This window comes from Schistocerca serialis, chromosome 1 (assembly GCF_023864345.2).
Source record: "Schistocerca serialis cubense isolate TAMUIC-IGC-003099 chromosome 1, iqSchSeri2.2, whole genome shotgun sequence".
Lineage (NCBI taxonomy): Eukaryota > Metazoa > Arthropoda > Insecta > Orthoptera > Acrididae > Schistocerca > Schistocerca serialis.
Window position 1 is genome coordinate 1,193,710,934 of NC_064638.1, and position 16,038 is coordinate 1,193,726,971.

The following is a 16,038-nucleotide window of genomic DNA, read 5'->3' on the forward strand; positions in this document are numbered from 1 at the left end:
CCTGATTGTGGCGCTCACCTGCACGCCGCCAAACACGCATACGACCATCATTGGCACCAAGGCAGAAGCGACTCTCATCGCTGAAGACGACACGTCTCCATTCGTCCCTCCATTCACGCCTGTCGCGACACCACTGGAGGCGGGCTGCACGATGTTGGGGCGTGAGCGGAAGACGGCCTAACGGTGTGCGGGACCGTAGCCCAGCTTCATGGAGACGGTTGCGAATGGTCCTCGCCGATACCCCAAGAGCAACAGTGTCCCGAATTTGCTGGGAAGTGGCGGTGCGGTCCCCTACGGCACTGCGTAGGATCCTACGGTCTTGGCGTGCATCCGTGCGTCGCTGCGGTCCGGTCCCAGGTCGACGGGCACGTGCACCTTCCGCCGACCACTGGCGACAACATCGATATACTGTGGAGACCTCACGCCCCACGTGTTGAGCAATTCGGCGGTACGTCCACCCGGCCTCCCGCATGCCCACTATACGCCCTCGCTCAAAGTCCGTCAACTGCACGTACGGTTCACGTCCACGCTGTCGCGGCATGCTACCAGTGTTAAAGACTGCGATGGAGCTCCGTATGCCACGGCAAACTGGCTGACACTGACGGCGGCGGTGCACAAATGCTGCGCAGCTAGCGCCATTCGACGGCCAACACCGCGGTTCCTGGTGTGTCCGCTGTGCCGTGCGTGTGATCATTGCTTGTACAGCCCTCTCGCAGTGCCCGGAGCAAGTATGGTGGGTCTGACACACCGGTGTCAATGTGTTCTTTTTTCCATTTCCAGGAGTGTATTTATACAAGGCGTCGCAAGTAGGAATGGTCAACATTCGAATACTGCAATCTCCATCTCTTCCCTATTGACTCCTGTTTCTTCTTTTGTCACGCCATCGAACAGTTCCTCCTCCTCGCAGACGTCTTCATTGCACTCTTTCCACCTATCCGCTTTCTCCTCTGCTTTGAACATTTGCCCGCGCGGAGTGGCTGCGCGGTTTAGGCGCCATATCACGGATTGCGCGGCCCCTCTCGCCAGAGGTTCGAGTCCTCCATTGGGCATGGGTGTGTGTGTTGTTCTTAGCATAAGTTAGTTTAAGTAACGTGTAAGACTAGGGACCTATGACCTCGACACTTTGATCCCTTAGAAATTCACATGCATTTGAATATTTTTTGATAGTTGATTGCCATTGCTCTCTTAATGCTACATCCTTACTTTTAATTTTACCGTAGATTGGTTTGACTTTTCTATATTCTGAGTCAGTACTTCCGACAATTATTTCTTTTTCGATTTCTTCATATTTTTCTCTGCAGCCATTTCGCCTTTAGCTTCCCCACACTAGCTATAGGGCTATTACAAATGATTGAAGCGATTTCATAAATTCGCTGTAGCGCCATTCATTGACATATGGTCACGACACACTACAGATACGTAGAAAATCTCATAAAGTTTTGTTCGGCTGAAGCCGCACTTCAGGTTTCTGTTGCCAGAGCGCTCGAGAGCGCAGTGAGACAAAATGGCGACAGGAGCCGAGAAAGCGTATGTCGTGCTTGAAATGCACTCACATCAGTCAGTCATAACAGTGCAACGACACTTCAGGACGAAGTTCAACAAAGATCCACCAACTGCTAACTCCATTCGGCGATGGTATGCGCAGTTTAAAGCTTCTGGATGCCTCTGTAAGGGGAAATCAACGGGTCGGCCTGCAGTGAGCGAATAAACTGTTGAACGCGTGCGGGCAAGTTTCACGCGTAGCCCGCGGAAGTCGACGAATAAAGCAAGCAGGGAGCTAAACGTACCACAGCCGACGGTTAGGAAAATCTTACGGAAAAGATTAAAGCAGAAGCTTTACCGTTTACAATTGCTACAAGCCCTGACACCAGATGACAAAGTCAAACGCTTTGAATTTTCGGCGCGGTTGCAACAGCTCATGGAAGAGGATGAGTTCAGTGCGAAACTTGTTTTCAGTGATGAAGCAACATTTTTTCTTAATGGTGAAGTGAACAGACACAATGTGCGAATCTGGGCGGTAGAGAATCCTCACGCATTCGTGCAGCAAATTCGCAATTCACCAAAAGTTAACGTGTTTTGTGCAATCTCACTGTTTAAAGTTTACGGCCCCTTTTTCTTCTGCGAAAAAAACGTTAGAGGACACGTGTATCTGGACATGCTGGAAAATTGGCTCATGCCACAACTGGAGACCGACAGCGCCGACTTCATCTTTCAACAGGATGGTGCTCCACCGCACTTCCATCATGATGTTCGGCATTTCTTAAACAGGAGATTGGAAAACCGATGGATCGGTCGTGGTGGAGATCATGATCAGCAATTCATGTCATGGCCTCCACGCTCTCCCGACTTAACCCCATGCGATTTCTTTCTGTGGGGTTATGTGAAAGATTCAGTGTTTAAACCTCCTCTACCAAGAAACGTGCCAGAACTGCGAGCTCGCATCAACGATGCTTTCGAACTCATTGATGGGGGCATGCTGCGCCGAGTGTGGGAGGAACTAGATTATCGGCTTGATGTCTGCCGAATCACTGAAGGGGCACATATCGAACATTTGTGAATGCCTAAAAAAACTTTTTGAGTTTTTGTATGTGTGTGCAAAGCATTGTGAAAATATCTCAAATAATAAAGTTATTGTAGAGCTGTGAAATCGCTTCAATCATTTGTAATAACCCTGTATTTATGTCATTCCTAAGTGACTTATATTTCTTCATTCCTGAATTTCCCTGTACATTTTTGTATTTACGAGTACCTCTCGCGCCTCCCAAGTTTACTCTGCAGTTATCTATCCCATACTTAGCCGAAATAGTTTACCTTCAGCCTGCTTCATCACTTTAGGAATTTTATTTTCTGTGTTTTCATCAGTTGAGTTTGAATCATATTCCCATCTGCTATAAACTGTAATCTATGACGCCGACGTTCACTCGTCCGTGCCGCAACGTTGGCCAGGTTAGAGGTCAGAGTCGGCGGCTGCTGGGATTCGGCCAATTTCCGCGGTCGCAGCCGGGCGGCGGCACAGGCCGTGAATTTCCGTCGCGTCTATGAGGAGAGCCGCTCCACACACTCTGGCCGACTTCCAGCTGATGCTTCCAGGCTGCCCACTCGCTCGGAACACGGTGATAATTTTTTCCTCAGCTTCGGATCAGAATTTATAGCAACATCTTCGCCTCTCTTCTCTAAGTGATTAAATACCTTGCTTCAGTGGTGACGGATTTATGTAGGATCATGAAAACTCTTTTTCAACGGCCCTTTCGCCATTTTCCAACCAGGTCGTGACCGTAAGTCGATGGGTTTCTGTAGGGTGTTAAACGAAAAACTGCTACTATCCATCAAAGTGCTCTTTAGCTTCCTGAGTGACGCGCCTTTCAGTGGTTAGGCGCTGAAGATGCCATAGTCTGATATAAGAGGCGACCGTGTTATTTCCCCTTCATAGAGTGCTCATTCTCTGTACATACAATGGTCATCACCATTTTTCGAACTTAGCTCGTAACACGTCCATTACCCACTTATTTATTTGCGTTTCGTCGCTAAGAAGGAATGAAGTATAATGTTTTTCTTTGGAAAAAAGGACGTTAAAATTTGGAATAATACAGAAATTTATTGAGGTAACTATAGAAATGGTAGGTGTGTCAGTAGCAAACAACCTCAAATTTGATTCACATAGAGCAGCAGGACCACATTCCGCCACTAGTAGCAAACAAACTATACGGCCTATCTTCTTCATTGTGAAAACTTTCACTAGTGTTGTGTATCTGGATATGCTTGAAAACGTTTTAATTTCACAGATAAATGAAGATGACAGAGACTGGATGCTTGATTACCAGCAAGGCGGTGCAACACCTCATTTTCTCACAGAAGTTCGGAATTTCCTCGATAATCGCTTCGCAAATATGTGGATTGTCCATGAAGGGCCGATCGCTTGACCTCCGCGCGAACCAGACTTGACACCATTAGATTTCGTTCTCTGGCGTTTCATTAAAGAGCGTGTGTATGCTCCTTCCCTACCACACAGCTTAGCCACCCTGCACAATGGACCCTACCCTGCCATTGCAGAAGTTACGCCCGATTTTGTGCAGTGAGTGTGAGAACTATTGATTGTGGGTGAGACATTTGACGCTTCACGAATGGTGGTCACATCGAACCAAAATGACACTTTCATGTGAAGCTTGAGATTGTTTGCTACAAAATAACACATCTACCGTCTTCAGTGCAGATGCACAAGTACTTCCCACCTCCTGTGCGAATATCTGAGAACGAATATGGAGGAAATGGACAGGAACTGCAGATAGGTGGCGCTCGATGGGAGTGTGGATCGGCCGTGAGGCTTGCCGCGTTTGTGGTCACGCTGTGTCCCGAATGGTGCAGTAGTTACCGCACCTGCCTAGTAAGCAGGAGATTCTGGGTTCGAGTCCCAGTCCACCACACATTTTCACTCGTCCCACTAATTCCGCGTAATGTCCCAATACAGCTGACAGCAGTGATCCCTCCCCTCCCCTTTCCTTTCCTTTCTACCCCTCTTCACCTTCAATTTACATTTAAGGATAATTCACGCAGGACGAACTCTCATCAGGATTTCCTGGTTACTACAAGGCGACGCATTAACAGCTAGCCTCCATGCTCTATTCAGATTTTCAGTGTTTCCGACTGTTATACCGGAGACAAGGTGGCCCTGTGGGCCGGCAACCCATATTACACCACAGAGGATGAAGTTGTCTATTCCCAAGGTGTACCAAAAGCGCAATGTTAAACACCGACTACTTACATACAAGATAATGGAAACAAACATTCCGAGCTCTACTTCCTGCAGGGTGAGCTCGAGACACAGCCTGCAGGAAGTATCACTACACCAAACCCTGATTGGCTGGAGACAGCTGTTTAGGGGCTAGAACCAGCCACGAAGTTCAGTTCACGCCAGATGCCGACCTCGTGTACTATGACCGTTGAAGATTCCATCTTCGTCGCTGAATTGCACTGTTACTAGTGTGTGTGTGTGTGTGTGTGTGTGTGTGTGTGTGGGTGTGTGTGTGTGTGTGTGTTGTCATCAACCTTTGTGGAAAATAAGAAGTGAATTTTTGTTTACCTCAATTAGGAGACTTTCACTGGCATCATTATTGTTACCTTCCGTTTGTTGTTCAGTCATCAACCTTGTGAACTTAAATCAATAAAAGTTGTGTTTGTCAAAAATTGCGAATTGTCAGTCACAACACCGACGATACAATCTGTGTGGACGCGAAAAGCTTGAAATCTTAATTCTAATCACAGTCTGGCACGAATGTTTATTAGTCCTAAAATATTGATGCTGAACGAAGCACGTGTGTATCATTTCTTCACGACACCTGCTCCATTCACATCCTCTGCCTATCATCATGGTATAAGGTGTCTGAGGAAGGTCACATTCTGACCGAAACCGGTCACCTTTTAAAAAAGATATTTTATTCCGGTTAAGACTGTTTGTGATACATTTTTAACGAAACTGGTTGAAGGTAATGGAGGCCATCACCCCCGTTACCTATTACGTCACTGCGAATAGGAAGTGGTTCTGACTTTCAATAAATGTTAGTAATGTTTGGGATAACTCCCAAAAAGGAGGCCAAAAGCTATAACTTGAATTACACTGTGAGGGCTGTTGGAGAAAACATAAGTGAAATCACTTCTATAAAAAGAGGGGGAAACTTCAAAGCATCTTTCTCTTCTAGCCGAAAGTATCTGTTAGGTTACATAGTAACTCACTTATTTTACATGAAAATTTGGCATTTCTGTGTTATCTAATCATCAGTGGAAGGCTTCAGCCGGATTTGACTTACATAAAGTTTAGACTGACAAAAGTACTCAATATTCAACAGAATTAGACGAGTATGACTATCAACGTAAAAATCTGTTGTTTCTGCATTTCACTTTGCACACCACTCAATAAATGTAGTAGCTGTTTGACACATAACATTATATAGTTAATTCCTTATGTAAAATATACAGTGATCATTCTTCTGGTATGTCTATACCTTAAAACGATTTCATCCACCTTTGTTTGCGGACTGTTGACTGTCATATAACGCGTTTTCTAGATGTCGAAAATTTTGGGTGCAATTTTGAGATGTCTTTCTCGTATATAATCTTCGGAGGAAGTGCAGGCATTTCCTAACCACCCACGATGGAGGGTGAAGCAATATATTTACCAACTTAGGATAAATTTACGTTTGTGATACACTGTCAAAAATAGATTTCATTATGGTACCCAAATCCACCTCATCGATGTCAACGAAACGAGTAAAAAATTTGTTTTTTTAAAAAAGTCACAAAAGAAAAATATTCACAAGTCAGCACTGGGTTACACTATTGTGCAGTGTGTACCAAGACAACTGGAAAATTTGTAAGATATCAACATTGTGTTTGTGTTAGGCCAAAAAATTTTTGGCCCTGTCCTAATGTAGTGAGGAACGGATAGCATCGGCAATTTAATGATAATGACAAAAGAATAACCCAATCTGTTTCTTTTATTTTCAGATTCTCCAGCTCCAAATGAACGACTTCCGATACCACTATATGTTCACCACATTCGTAAGTATGCGTCCTAAAACCACAGGTTTCCTTTAAGTTTGATTCAAGTTATTATGTCTGAAAATGTGACAGTTAGAGGCTTGCTTCATTGCTCAGTTGGCTGCTTCTTGAATCAATGTTGACTATTGTTTGTACCTACACACACACACACACACACACACACACACACACACACACACACACACACAAACAGAGAGAGAGAGAGAGAGAGAGAGAGAAGGAGAACTTAAGAATTATTGCAAACGTTCTTTATTCCAGTCTTGAGACACAAATCACAATACGCTAAGACTCATTTGAAGTACAGTCACCGTATTCAGACCTCTGTGCTGAAGTATGCTAACGTAACTGCACATTAAAAAATTCTGCTATAGTAGTGTAGTCACTCGGTACAGCAACAGGCATTAATATAATACTGCGAGGTATATGAGACGGTTTATGGGACCAAGTACAAGTGTATGTTAATAGCGTGGCAATACTGTGATAGTAAGCTTTCACCTGTCTTACAAGACATTTTATAAAGTAAGACGAACGTATGATGGTTGTACTCGATAAATAATTGTAACTACTTTCTTTGTGCAATGAATACCTTTTAAATAACAGAGGAGTTACTCCAGAATATTATCACATGAGCCATCAGTGATTGAATATATGCAAAATAAGTTAACGTCCTGTCTTCTCTAAACCCAAAGTTGATAATTATTCTTATAACAAAGGTGAGCAAACGTAAGCCTTTTAGCAGGTCTGCTATTCTATTTTTCAGTTCAATGTATACAATTCAGTATGTATACCTAAGAACTTACATTTTTGATAGTCCAAAACCATGAGCTGTGTTTCTTCAAGGTTTAAAGTTACTCCATTTCTGCGAAATCAATTGATAACTTTACAAAGAAAATATTTGTTCAATCTGAAATGTATAACAGTAAAACAATCTGACAAGCAAAACGAAAAAGACTGCAAAGCTCTATAAAACAACTTCTATTAATAAGCGAGTGTCCCAGAACCCAATGCCAGTAGCAGATTGCTTATTTAGCGGTTTCTAGAAGAAACAAAAATTTTATTTTCAATATTTCGCTTCACAACTAAACGAATTTAAAAATTTAAAATTATATCATAATCTATTCATTAAGAGGTATATTCTTATGTTAAAAGTTTAACAAGTACTACAGTCAAACTGTGTGTGTTTGTTTTGAGGCAGCGTAGCTGACAAATCTCAATTAATAGACTTTTTTCAACTGTTATGTGAGGATGGGAACTCTTAGCGACCTCCAACAAACCTTACACATAGTTTGAAACCTTTAAGAAACGTTTCCTCGCCAACTTCCCCTCCTCCCCCCCACCCCCCACCCACACACACGCACACAAACTGAAAGCAAAAAAAAGAAACATTTATCGCTTGGTACGGTTTCGCTGTCCATGCAGTAAAACTTCAATATGTTGCATGACGTTTTAATTTATTACTTCGATACGATTAATATTATTAGCAACATAATTTGTAGGCAGTATCTGCAGATACCGCGGAATGAACCTGCAGAGTGATATTACTGTACGACAAATAGTTCACGATATATGACGTCATAAACATTGACAAGCGTGATAAACTAGATTTTGCTTAAATTACCCAGACTATATTCATCCAATGTTTATATTCATCCAGTGTTTACCAATGGGAACACTTAGCGACTTCCAACAAAACTTAAGCGTAATTTCAAAACCTCTTACAATTTTTTTGTCACGTTTTATAGCCATACATTTACTCATTATCTTAGTTGTTAAGTAATCAGATTCTGAAGCTTTGGTATAAATGATGTTTCTATTCTTTAAAGTATCAATGGTTACTGGTAGGTTACTAAATTGTTGCGGTTGTCGGTCACTTACGAAATGAGGTGGTTCGAGACTGTCAATTTTTTGGGTTATTAAGGGATGTTCTAATGAAGATTAAAGGATCACAGCATACAGAATGAAATAAACACCTACACAGTAGATGAATTCGAATCAATATAGAAACTGTTGGGGTGATTATCTGACCCACATGTTGCCCTGTTGTCTGTTAAAACCTTGGAAATTGCGTCAAGGGAGACTCCAGAGGATACAGTAGGCGATGAGAAGTGCAACTGTAATAAAGACAGATTCCTGAATGAACAGGATGATGATGATGTTGATACAGTCTGAAGTATACATTAAAGAAATTATACAAAAAGCTGACTTACTCCATTCTTATAAGGCCACAAGGGTGTCATATGGAAGCAAATGAGAGGGGCAGAACACTCAGGCAACGCAAGCTGTGGAGTCACTGGCCCACACGTAGGACGTTGCCCTGAGGCAGTATAATGTCACCTGGCGCATCACCGCAACCAGTTTACAGCAAGGGGCGCAGCTGACGCCCGCCCGCAACACATGCAACTGCTTGTCCTGGGGCACTGCCGTGTCTCTTCAACCGCCTGGATGCGCTTGCGTTACTGCCACGTGGGGGGTTGCAGAATTTGCCGTAAATAAGTGTAACTACTCAAAATCAATGCGATACGTATAGTCCGATTACAGCGGTTAGCTGTACTACTTCCGCATCCAATGTGACTGTGGGAATGGTACTTGCATTGTCAGCTCTCACTTCGTTTTAACTTCCACTGCCTAACAGTTCTTAAATACAAAACTTTTCCACACGCCAGTACTTCCCTTATTTCAAGAAAAAACCGTGACTTAAACTTTAATCATAATTAAGAACATATTTTTTGACATTTATCGAGACGTAATGAATTTCAGACTTGTTAAATTTTTTTTCTTTTTTTTAAGAGAGAAAAAGATTTAACATTTCACACTTGTTAGGAGTTAAATACTGACAAAATGGCAAGAAACTCCTTTTTCCGAAGCTTGCAAGTGATAAACACAGAACAATAAGCAACTTAGGGAAGATCATTCGGGAGAGGAGTATCGGATAGTTTCATGTACTCTAGAAACATTTGTGTAACTTAATTGTTTAATTCTGTCGTAGGATAGACCTCTGACATTCGTAAAGACCCTGTAGATATCTACACCATATTTTTTTTTATTTATTATTTATTCTAGCTCACGTTCATCAGGACATTGAATCATTACGTACAAAATAATATTTGTGTAAATCTTTATGACAATCTATTTCTTTTTTTTCTAGTCTGAATACTGAACTAGGTTTACAGTGCGTATCATACTATTTTTCCTTATCTGTATTAGTTCCTGTTACTACCACACTAACAATGAGATGGCTACCCATACGCTGCTCAACCTGTAGTTATTATCCTCTGGCATCTTCTTCCAGTCTCAGCGGGTGTTCCTTTGACAGAAAGAAAGGCCATAAGTCCTCTTTGTTTCGATCTACTATGACTAAATTTATCCTTTTTCTACCACATCCTCTACCGAAACAAAATTTGATGTTACCAACACCAACACTAGTACTTCTGCTGTACTTCTGCCACGACTACTTACAAAGATAGAGTCGCTGATACAAGGCAAGAGTTAAATAGTGTATTATCTTCTCTACTTTAAACTCTTCTCTTCCCTATAAGCTTAGACCGACACACACAAACAATTTGCTGCTACCGGAATCTATCTAGTTTCTCTGTACCTTCCGCACCAGATTGACCACGCTGTTGGGTTCAGCAATATCTTGCTTCTTAGACGTATCAAAACGCATAAGTTATCTTTCACTGCAAAGGTTCTTCTTCTGCAAAGGTTCAACTGTAACAGAAAAATTTTCACCATATGCAAATTCAGATATTTTCTGTGATTTTTGTAAGAGATACTCTTTGCAGAGATTTTCTATCGCTGTGGACAGACGAGCGCCGTTGCGGCGTCCTGTAGACAGTACTTGTGCCAAACTTTGGCCTTAATCGTTGGATGTCATGTAATTTGAATCATAGTATTAGAACCATTACGACACCCAAAGACAACAGTCACATTAGTAAGAAATACCAAATCTCAGATACAACAATATCGAAACGCAAACGCTTGTCTAATTTTCGGTAACTGTTAAATATTTCATCACAATGCTCTTTTTTGCTTGTGAAAGGGATTGTCTGATTAATTCTACTTATAATCCCCGAAACGGACGTTCTTGTTTTTTAAAAGTCTACGCACATAATGCCTCTATTTATAAACCAGGGTGATAATCATGAATTTCCGCCTGTCTCGCGTTCGTCTATATTTGTATATTACCCTCCAAATGAATTAGAATCAGCGAATATGGCAAATAATTTGTGTTATCAAGTATGGCCAATAATTGAGGTTAGCAATGTTTCACACAACTGATAATTTGGTCTTTAAGTAAGCATGTAATGTTAAGTGACGTTGTGGACGTTGCTTTGGGGTTCATTTCGTTAAGCATTCTTTAATATGAATCTTATTCTGTTTTCAGGACACAGATACATTCGATTTATCTGATTCTTTGGAATAGGCACAAGGTAGAAGATGGAAATCGGAGTTACGTAGTAGAAAAGAAACATTCAAGGAGAAGAATAGATTGTTTGATCAGAAGTGATTATTGTTTATTCTGACGGACATGGTATTGCAACAGACTTACATTTTGAAACACGTTCACAATACATAGCATTAATAGTATAAACGTGATGGTTTATTAAATGGAAGGTCTCTTAATATATATCGGAATGGGATGCAGGGGAAACATTGTAAGTGGCTCCAGCTCTGTGGTCAACACAGCGAAGCAAGACTAAGGATGGAACAACGCTCAGTTACTCCACACGCACACATCAGCAAAGAACGAGGAACACGTGCATTATATTCCCATGAGAACAGTCAGACAACAAACAGACAGCAGGGATAAATACTGGATCTGAGACACGTGGTCGCAGAAGTCCCAGTTAAAGTGGAAAAATATGGTAGAAAAGAAATTTGTCTGTGCACTTAGCTATTCACTGAATACACAATCTTGAGTTCTACAATGTGCATTGCAGCATTAAATGATAGCTATGGAACCGAGAACACGTGGCATGGTTCACACTCACTGGGAGCGACTAACTACAGATAAATTATCTGTTGCTCCAGGCCCACAGCTCATCTGGTCTCTATGAAAGGCACCATCAATGGGCGAGGAATGGTTGTTGAAAGCGCTTGCACTCAACACTAGAGCGTTTCGTGCTCATTTCGGTTCCACTTGGGCAATACAAGGTAATCTCATGAACAAAAATTGTAACATCCGGCACAGTGCCTATCTGGTTTAAACAAAAATAAACTCAGCACGCTGTTTACATGGTCGCCGGAAGAATACGCAATCCAACTACTACATGGGCAGCTCATGATAACCTATCACATCAGCCTAAGGTAACATGTGGTGGTAGTTTCGGACGGAACAAGTGAAGTCAAAATCAAAATGAAAAATTCAGTAAAATGAGACAAAACAGGACCGTGAATCACTTCCCTAACGTTGTTGTTTGTGTTGTGATCTTCAGTCTAGAGACTGGTCTGATACAGCTCTCCATGCTACTCTATCCTGTGCAAGCTTCTTCATCTCCCAGTGCCTACTGCGGTAATACCCTCCACGCTGCCCTCCAATACTAAATTGATGAGCCCTTGATGCCTCAGAATACGTTCTACCAAACGATCCCTTCTTCTAGTCAAGTTGTGCCACAAATTTCTCTTCTCACCAATTCTATTCAATACCCCCTCATTAGTTATATGATATACTCATTTCATATTCAGCATTCTTCTGTAGCACCACATTTCGAAAACTTCTACTCCCTTCATGTCTAATCTATTTATCGTCCATGTTCACTTCGATATATGGATACACTCCATACAAATACATCCAGAAATGATTTCCTGACACTTAAATCTATACTCGATGTTAACAAATTTCTCTTCCTCAGAAACGTTTTGCTTGCCATTGCCAGTCTACATTTTATACCCTCTCTACTTCGACCATCATCAGTTATTTTACTCCCTAAATAGCAAAACTCAGTTACTACATTAAGTGTCTCATTTCCTAATCTAATTCCCTCAGCATCACCCGACTTAATTCGACTACATTCCATTATCCTCGATTTGCTTTTGTTGACGTTCATCTTATATCCTCCTTTCAAGACACTGCCCATTCCGTTCAACTGCTCTTCCAAGTCCTTTGCTGCCTCTGACAGAATTACAATGTCATCGGCGAACCTCAAAGTTTTTATTTCTTCTCCGTGGATTTTAATACCTACTCCGAATTTTTCTTTTGTTTCCTTTACTGTTTGCTCAATATACCGATTGAATAACATCGGCGATAGGCTGCAACCCTGTTTCCCTCCCTTACCAACCATTACTTCCCTCTCATGCCCCTCGACTCTTATAACTGCCATCTGGATTCTGCAAAAATTGAAGACAGCCTTTCCCTCCTTGTATTTTACACCTGCCACCTTCAGAATTTGAAAGAGAGTATTCCAGTCAACATTGTCAAAAGCTTTCTCTAAGTCTACAAATGCTAGAAATGTAGGTTTGCCTTTCCTTAATCTATTTTCCCTAACGTAACGTAGCTGAAATGAATAAGCACCAAGTGTAGCGTAAATTTGGCATAAATCCAGAGAAATAGTATCGACAGCAGTTGAGGTATTTACACCAAATAAATAAAAAAACAGACGGAACTGATTCTTAGTGGTACACAAAAAATTGTCAGGATACTGTCGCAGAAGCAACAAAAAAGGTCTGCGAAGTTTAAATGAAGCAACAACCACAGGATTGGCAAAGTTTCACAGAAGCTCTAAATTCAGAGATAACTTCAATGCGAGATGCTTTTAACACTTTCCACAACGAAAACCTGTCTCCAAATCAGGCAGAAAATCCAAAGAGATACTTGTTGTATGTAAAGTACAAAGCGGCAATACATAACCAATACCGTTACTGAAGACTTTGCCGGAAGACGACAAGTAGGAAACTAGTCAAAACGTTGCCACAGAACGACGCCTCGACTTGGTTAACAATCTGAAAAGACTTCGTCACCGAGATTCACCGAGAAAGTCTAAATTCGCATATAGTGATCGTGATGTTACCGACAACAGCACCGATAAAGCGGAAATACTAAATACGGTTTCCCGGAATTCTTTCACCAAATAAGACGAAGTAAATTCCAGATTCGAATCAGAACTGCAGAGAACATGAGTAAATTAAAAATAAATATCCACGTTGTAGTGAAGTAATTTAAATCACCCAATAAAAGCAAGACTTACAGTCCAAATCCCATACTAATTAGGTTCCTTTCAGATTATGCTAATGTAATAGCTCCATATTTAGCAATCGTATACAGCCGCTCGCTCGAAGAAAGTTCTGCACCTAATGACTGGAAAATTAAACAGGTCACTCCAATACTCATGAATGGAAATAGGAGTAATCCACTGAATTACAGACCCACATCACTGACCTCGATTTGCAGTTGGACTTTGGAACATATATTGTGCTCCGACATTATGAATTACCTCGAAGAAAGCGATCTGTTGACATATAGTCAGCAAGGATTCGGAAAATCGTTCTTGAGAAACACTTCTAGCTCTTAATTCTCATGAAGAAATGAATGCTATCGAGAGTGGATGCCAAATTGATTTCATATTTCTACCCTTCCAATAGGCTTTTGATACCTACGGAATACCGCCTCAGTTGTGCGACTGGATTAGCGATTTTTGGTTAGAAGGTCACAATTCGTAGTAATTGCCGTAAAGTCGTCTAACGAAAGAGAAGTGATCTCTAAGCCTCTGCTATTCCTAATCCGTTATCTAGAAGGAAATCTGAGTACCATCTTCGATTGCTTGAAGTAATGCTGCCATTTACAAGGAAATAAAGTCAGCAGAAGACCAAAAAAAAGAGAATAATACGACAAAATTTCTCTCTGCTAGCAAGAATGGTAATTGACCCGAAATAATGAAAAGTTTGTGGCCATGCACTTGAATAGTAAAAGGAGTCAGTAAAATTTCTATTACACAATAACTTACACAAATCTAAAGGCTGCCATTTCAACTCGGTACCTGATGGTAACACTGACGAACATCATTGGGCGATCGCATCGATTAAGTTGTGGGCTAGGCGAATCAAGGATGGTGTTTGCTGGCAGAACACTTAGAAAATGCAACATGTCTACTAAAGAGACTGCCTACAAAACGCTTGTTCGTTCTCTGCTAGAGTACTGTAGTGCAGTATGGGATGATGAGGAAGCCCCATACACCGAGGAGTGTTGGGGACGATTCGGGAAACCCACACCGCTGACTAGGCAAAGTCCAGCGGAGGTAGTTTGCCATTGCCTCCCTCCGACCGTAATGGGGATGAAGGATGATGAAAAAGACGGTATGGGGTCTTTATCAAATAAGATTGATGGAGGACATAGAAAACGGTCAAAGAAGGGCAGTCACGAAATAGGGCAGAGAGTTTCACGGACATGACACGCGAGTTTGGATGGCAATCAAAAAAGCCGTTCTTTGTTGCAGCGAGATGTTTTTACAAACTTCCAATCTCCAACTTTCTCTCCCGAATGAGAAACTATTTTGTTGACGTCCACCTACCTAGAGAAAATGATCATTATAATAAAATAAGAGAAATCAGAGTTCCCAAGGAAAGATTTAAGTTTGTTTTTTCAGCTTGCTATTCGGGAATGGAATGGAAGAGAAATGGTGTGAAAGTGATTCGATGAAACCCAGGCACTTAAGTGTCAGTTTCAGCGAAGTCGTGTAGATGCAAATATAGATGTTTTACAAGTTAAAAGTATGTCAGTCCAGTTATTTCGTATTGACGTCGAATGTAGACCGAGTTCACATTAACGTACCAGGACCAATGAATGAACAAGTCGGCGCGTTCTTTCTCCAGAGGCTGATTATTAGCTTGACTGTGTCGTGTTATCTCAATACTGTAAACACTCTTAGACGTTTCATATATCTAATATTTATGAAACGAATCTGACTGATCTGTTTCGCTTGTTAATCTTTTGCTGGGTGACAACTGACTATCGCAACGACAGATTAAAAAGACGTGTGACTCACACAAATGTTAGTGATACATAGGTAAGGTAGCAATCAATAGTACAGACACAGTGTAAGGTTATCGCAGAGTGGTATGCATAACATCACTTACAAGCGCTATGGGAAATCATTTATTGGTCATTCAGACAAAGCTGTCGCACATTGGAGACTAGGAACGAAACTGTCAGCCTTTGCAGAATACCGTTTAAGAGAGACTCGCCAATCTGATTTACATTCAGATGTACTACATACTGTTTCAAAAAATAGGAAGATTATATTGCTGGTATTAATTGATATCAGAAAACGTATGAGACAGAATGATGGATTAGTTTTCAATAACCTAAGACAATTTCTTTTTTGACTAATGTTATACTTTTTCAGTTACTCAAATAGTAGCTTACAAGGATTAACTCAGACTCTAACCCAAACTGTTGAGCCAAAACATTATGACCACCTGCTCAGTAACTTGTTTGTCCATCATTGGAACGAAATATATCACTGGTTCTGCGTATCAGGAATCCCACGGATG

At 41.3% G+C, this 16,038-nt stretch overlaps 1 protein-coding gene across 1 annotated transcript in view; it reads left to right on the top strand.

Annotated features, from left to right (window-relative positions):
• Positions 1–16,038, top strand: part of LOC126456514 (glutamate receptor ionotropic, kainate 2) — a 1,353,954-nt gene that overhangs the window by 865,513 nt on the left and 472,403 nt on the right. Inside the window, exon 6 of the mRNA XM_050092267.1 lies at positions 6,499–6,552. Within this exon, the coding sequence (XP_049948224.1) occupies positions 6,499–6,552 (54 nt within the window). The remainder of the gene's footprint in view (positions 1–6,498; positions 6,553–16,038) is intronic.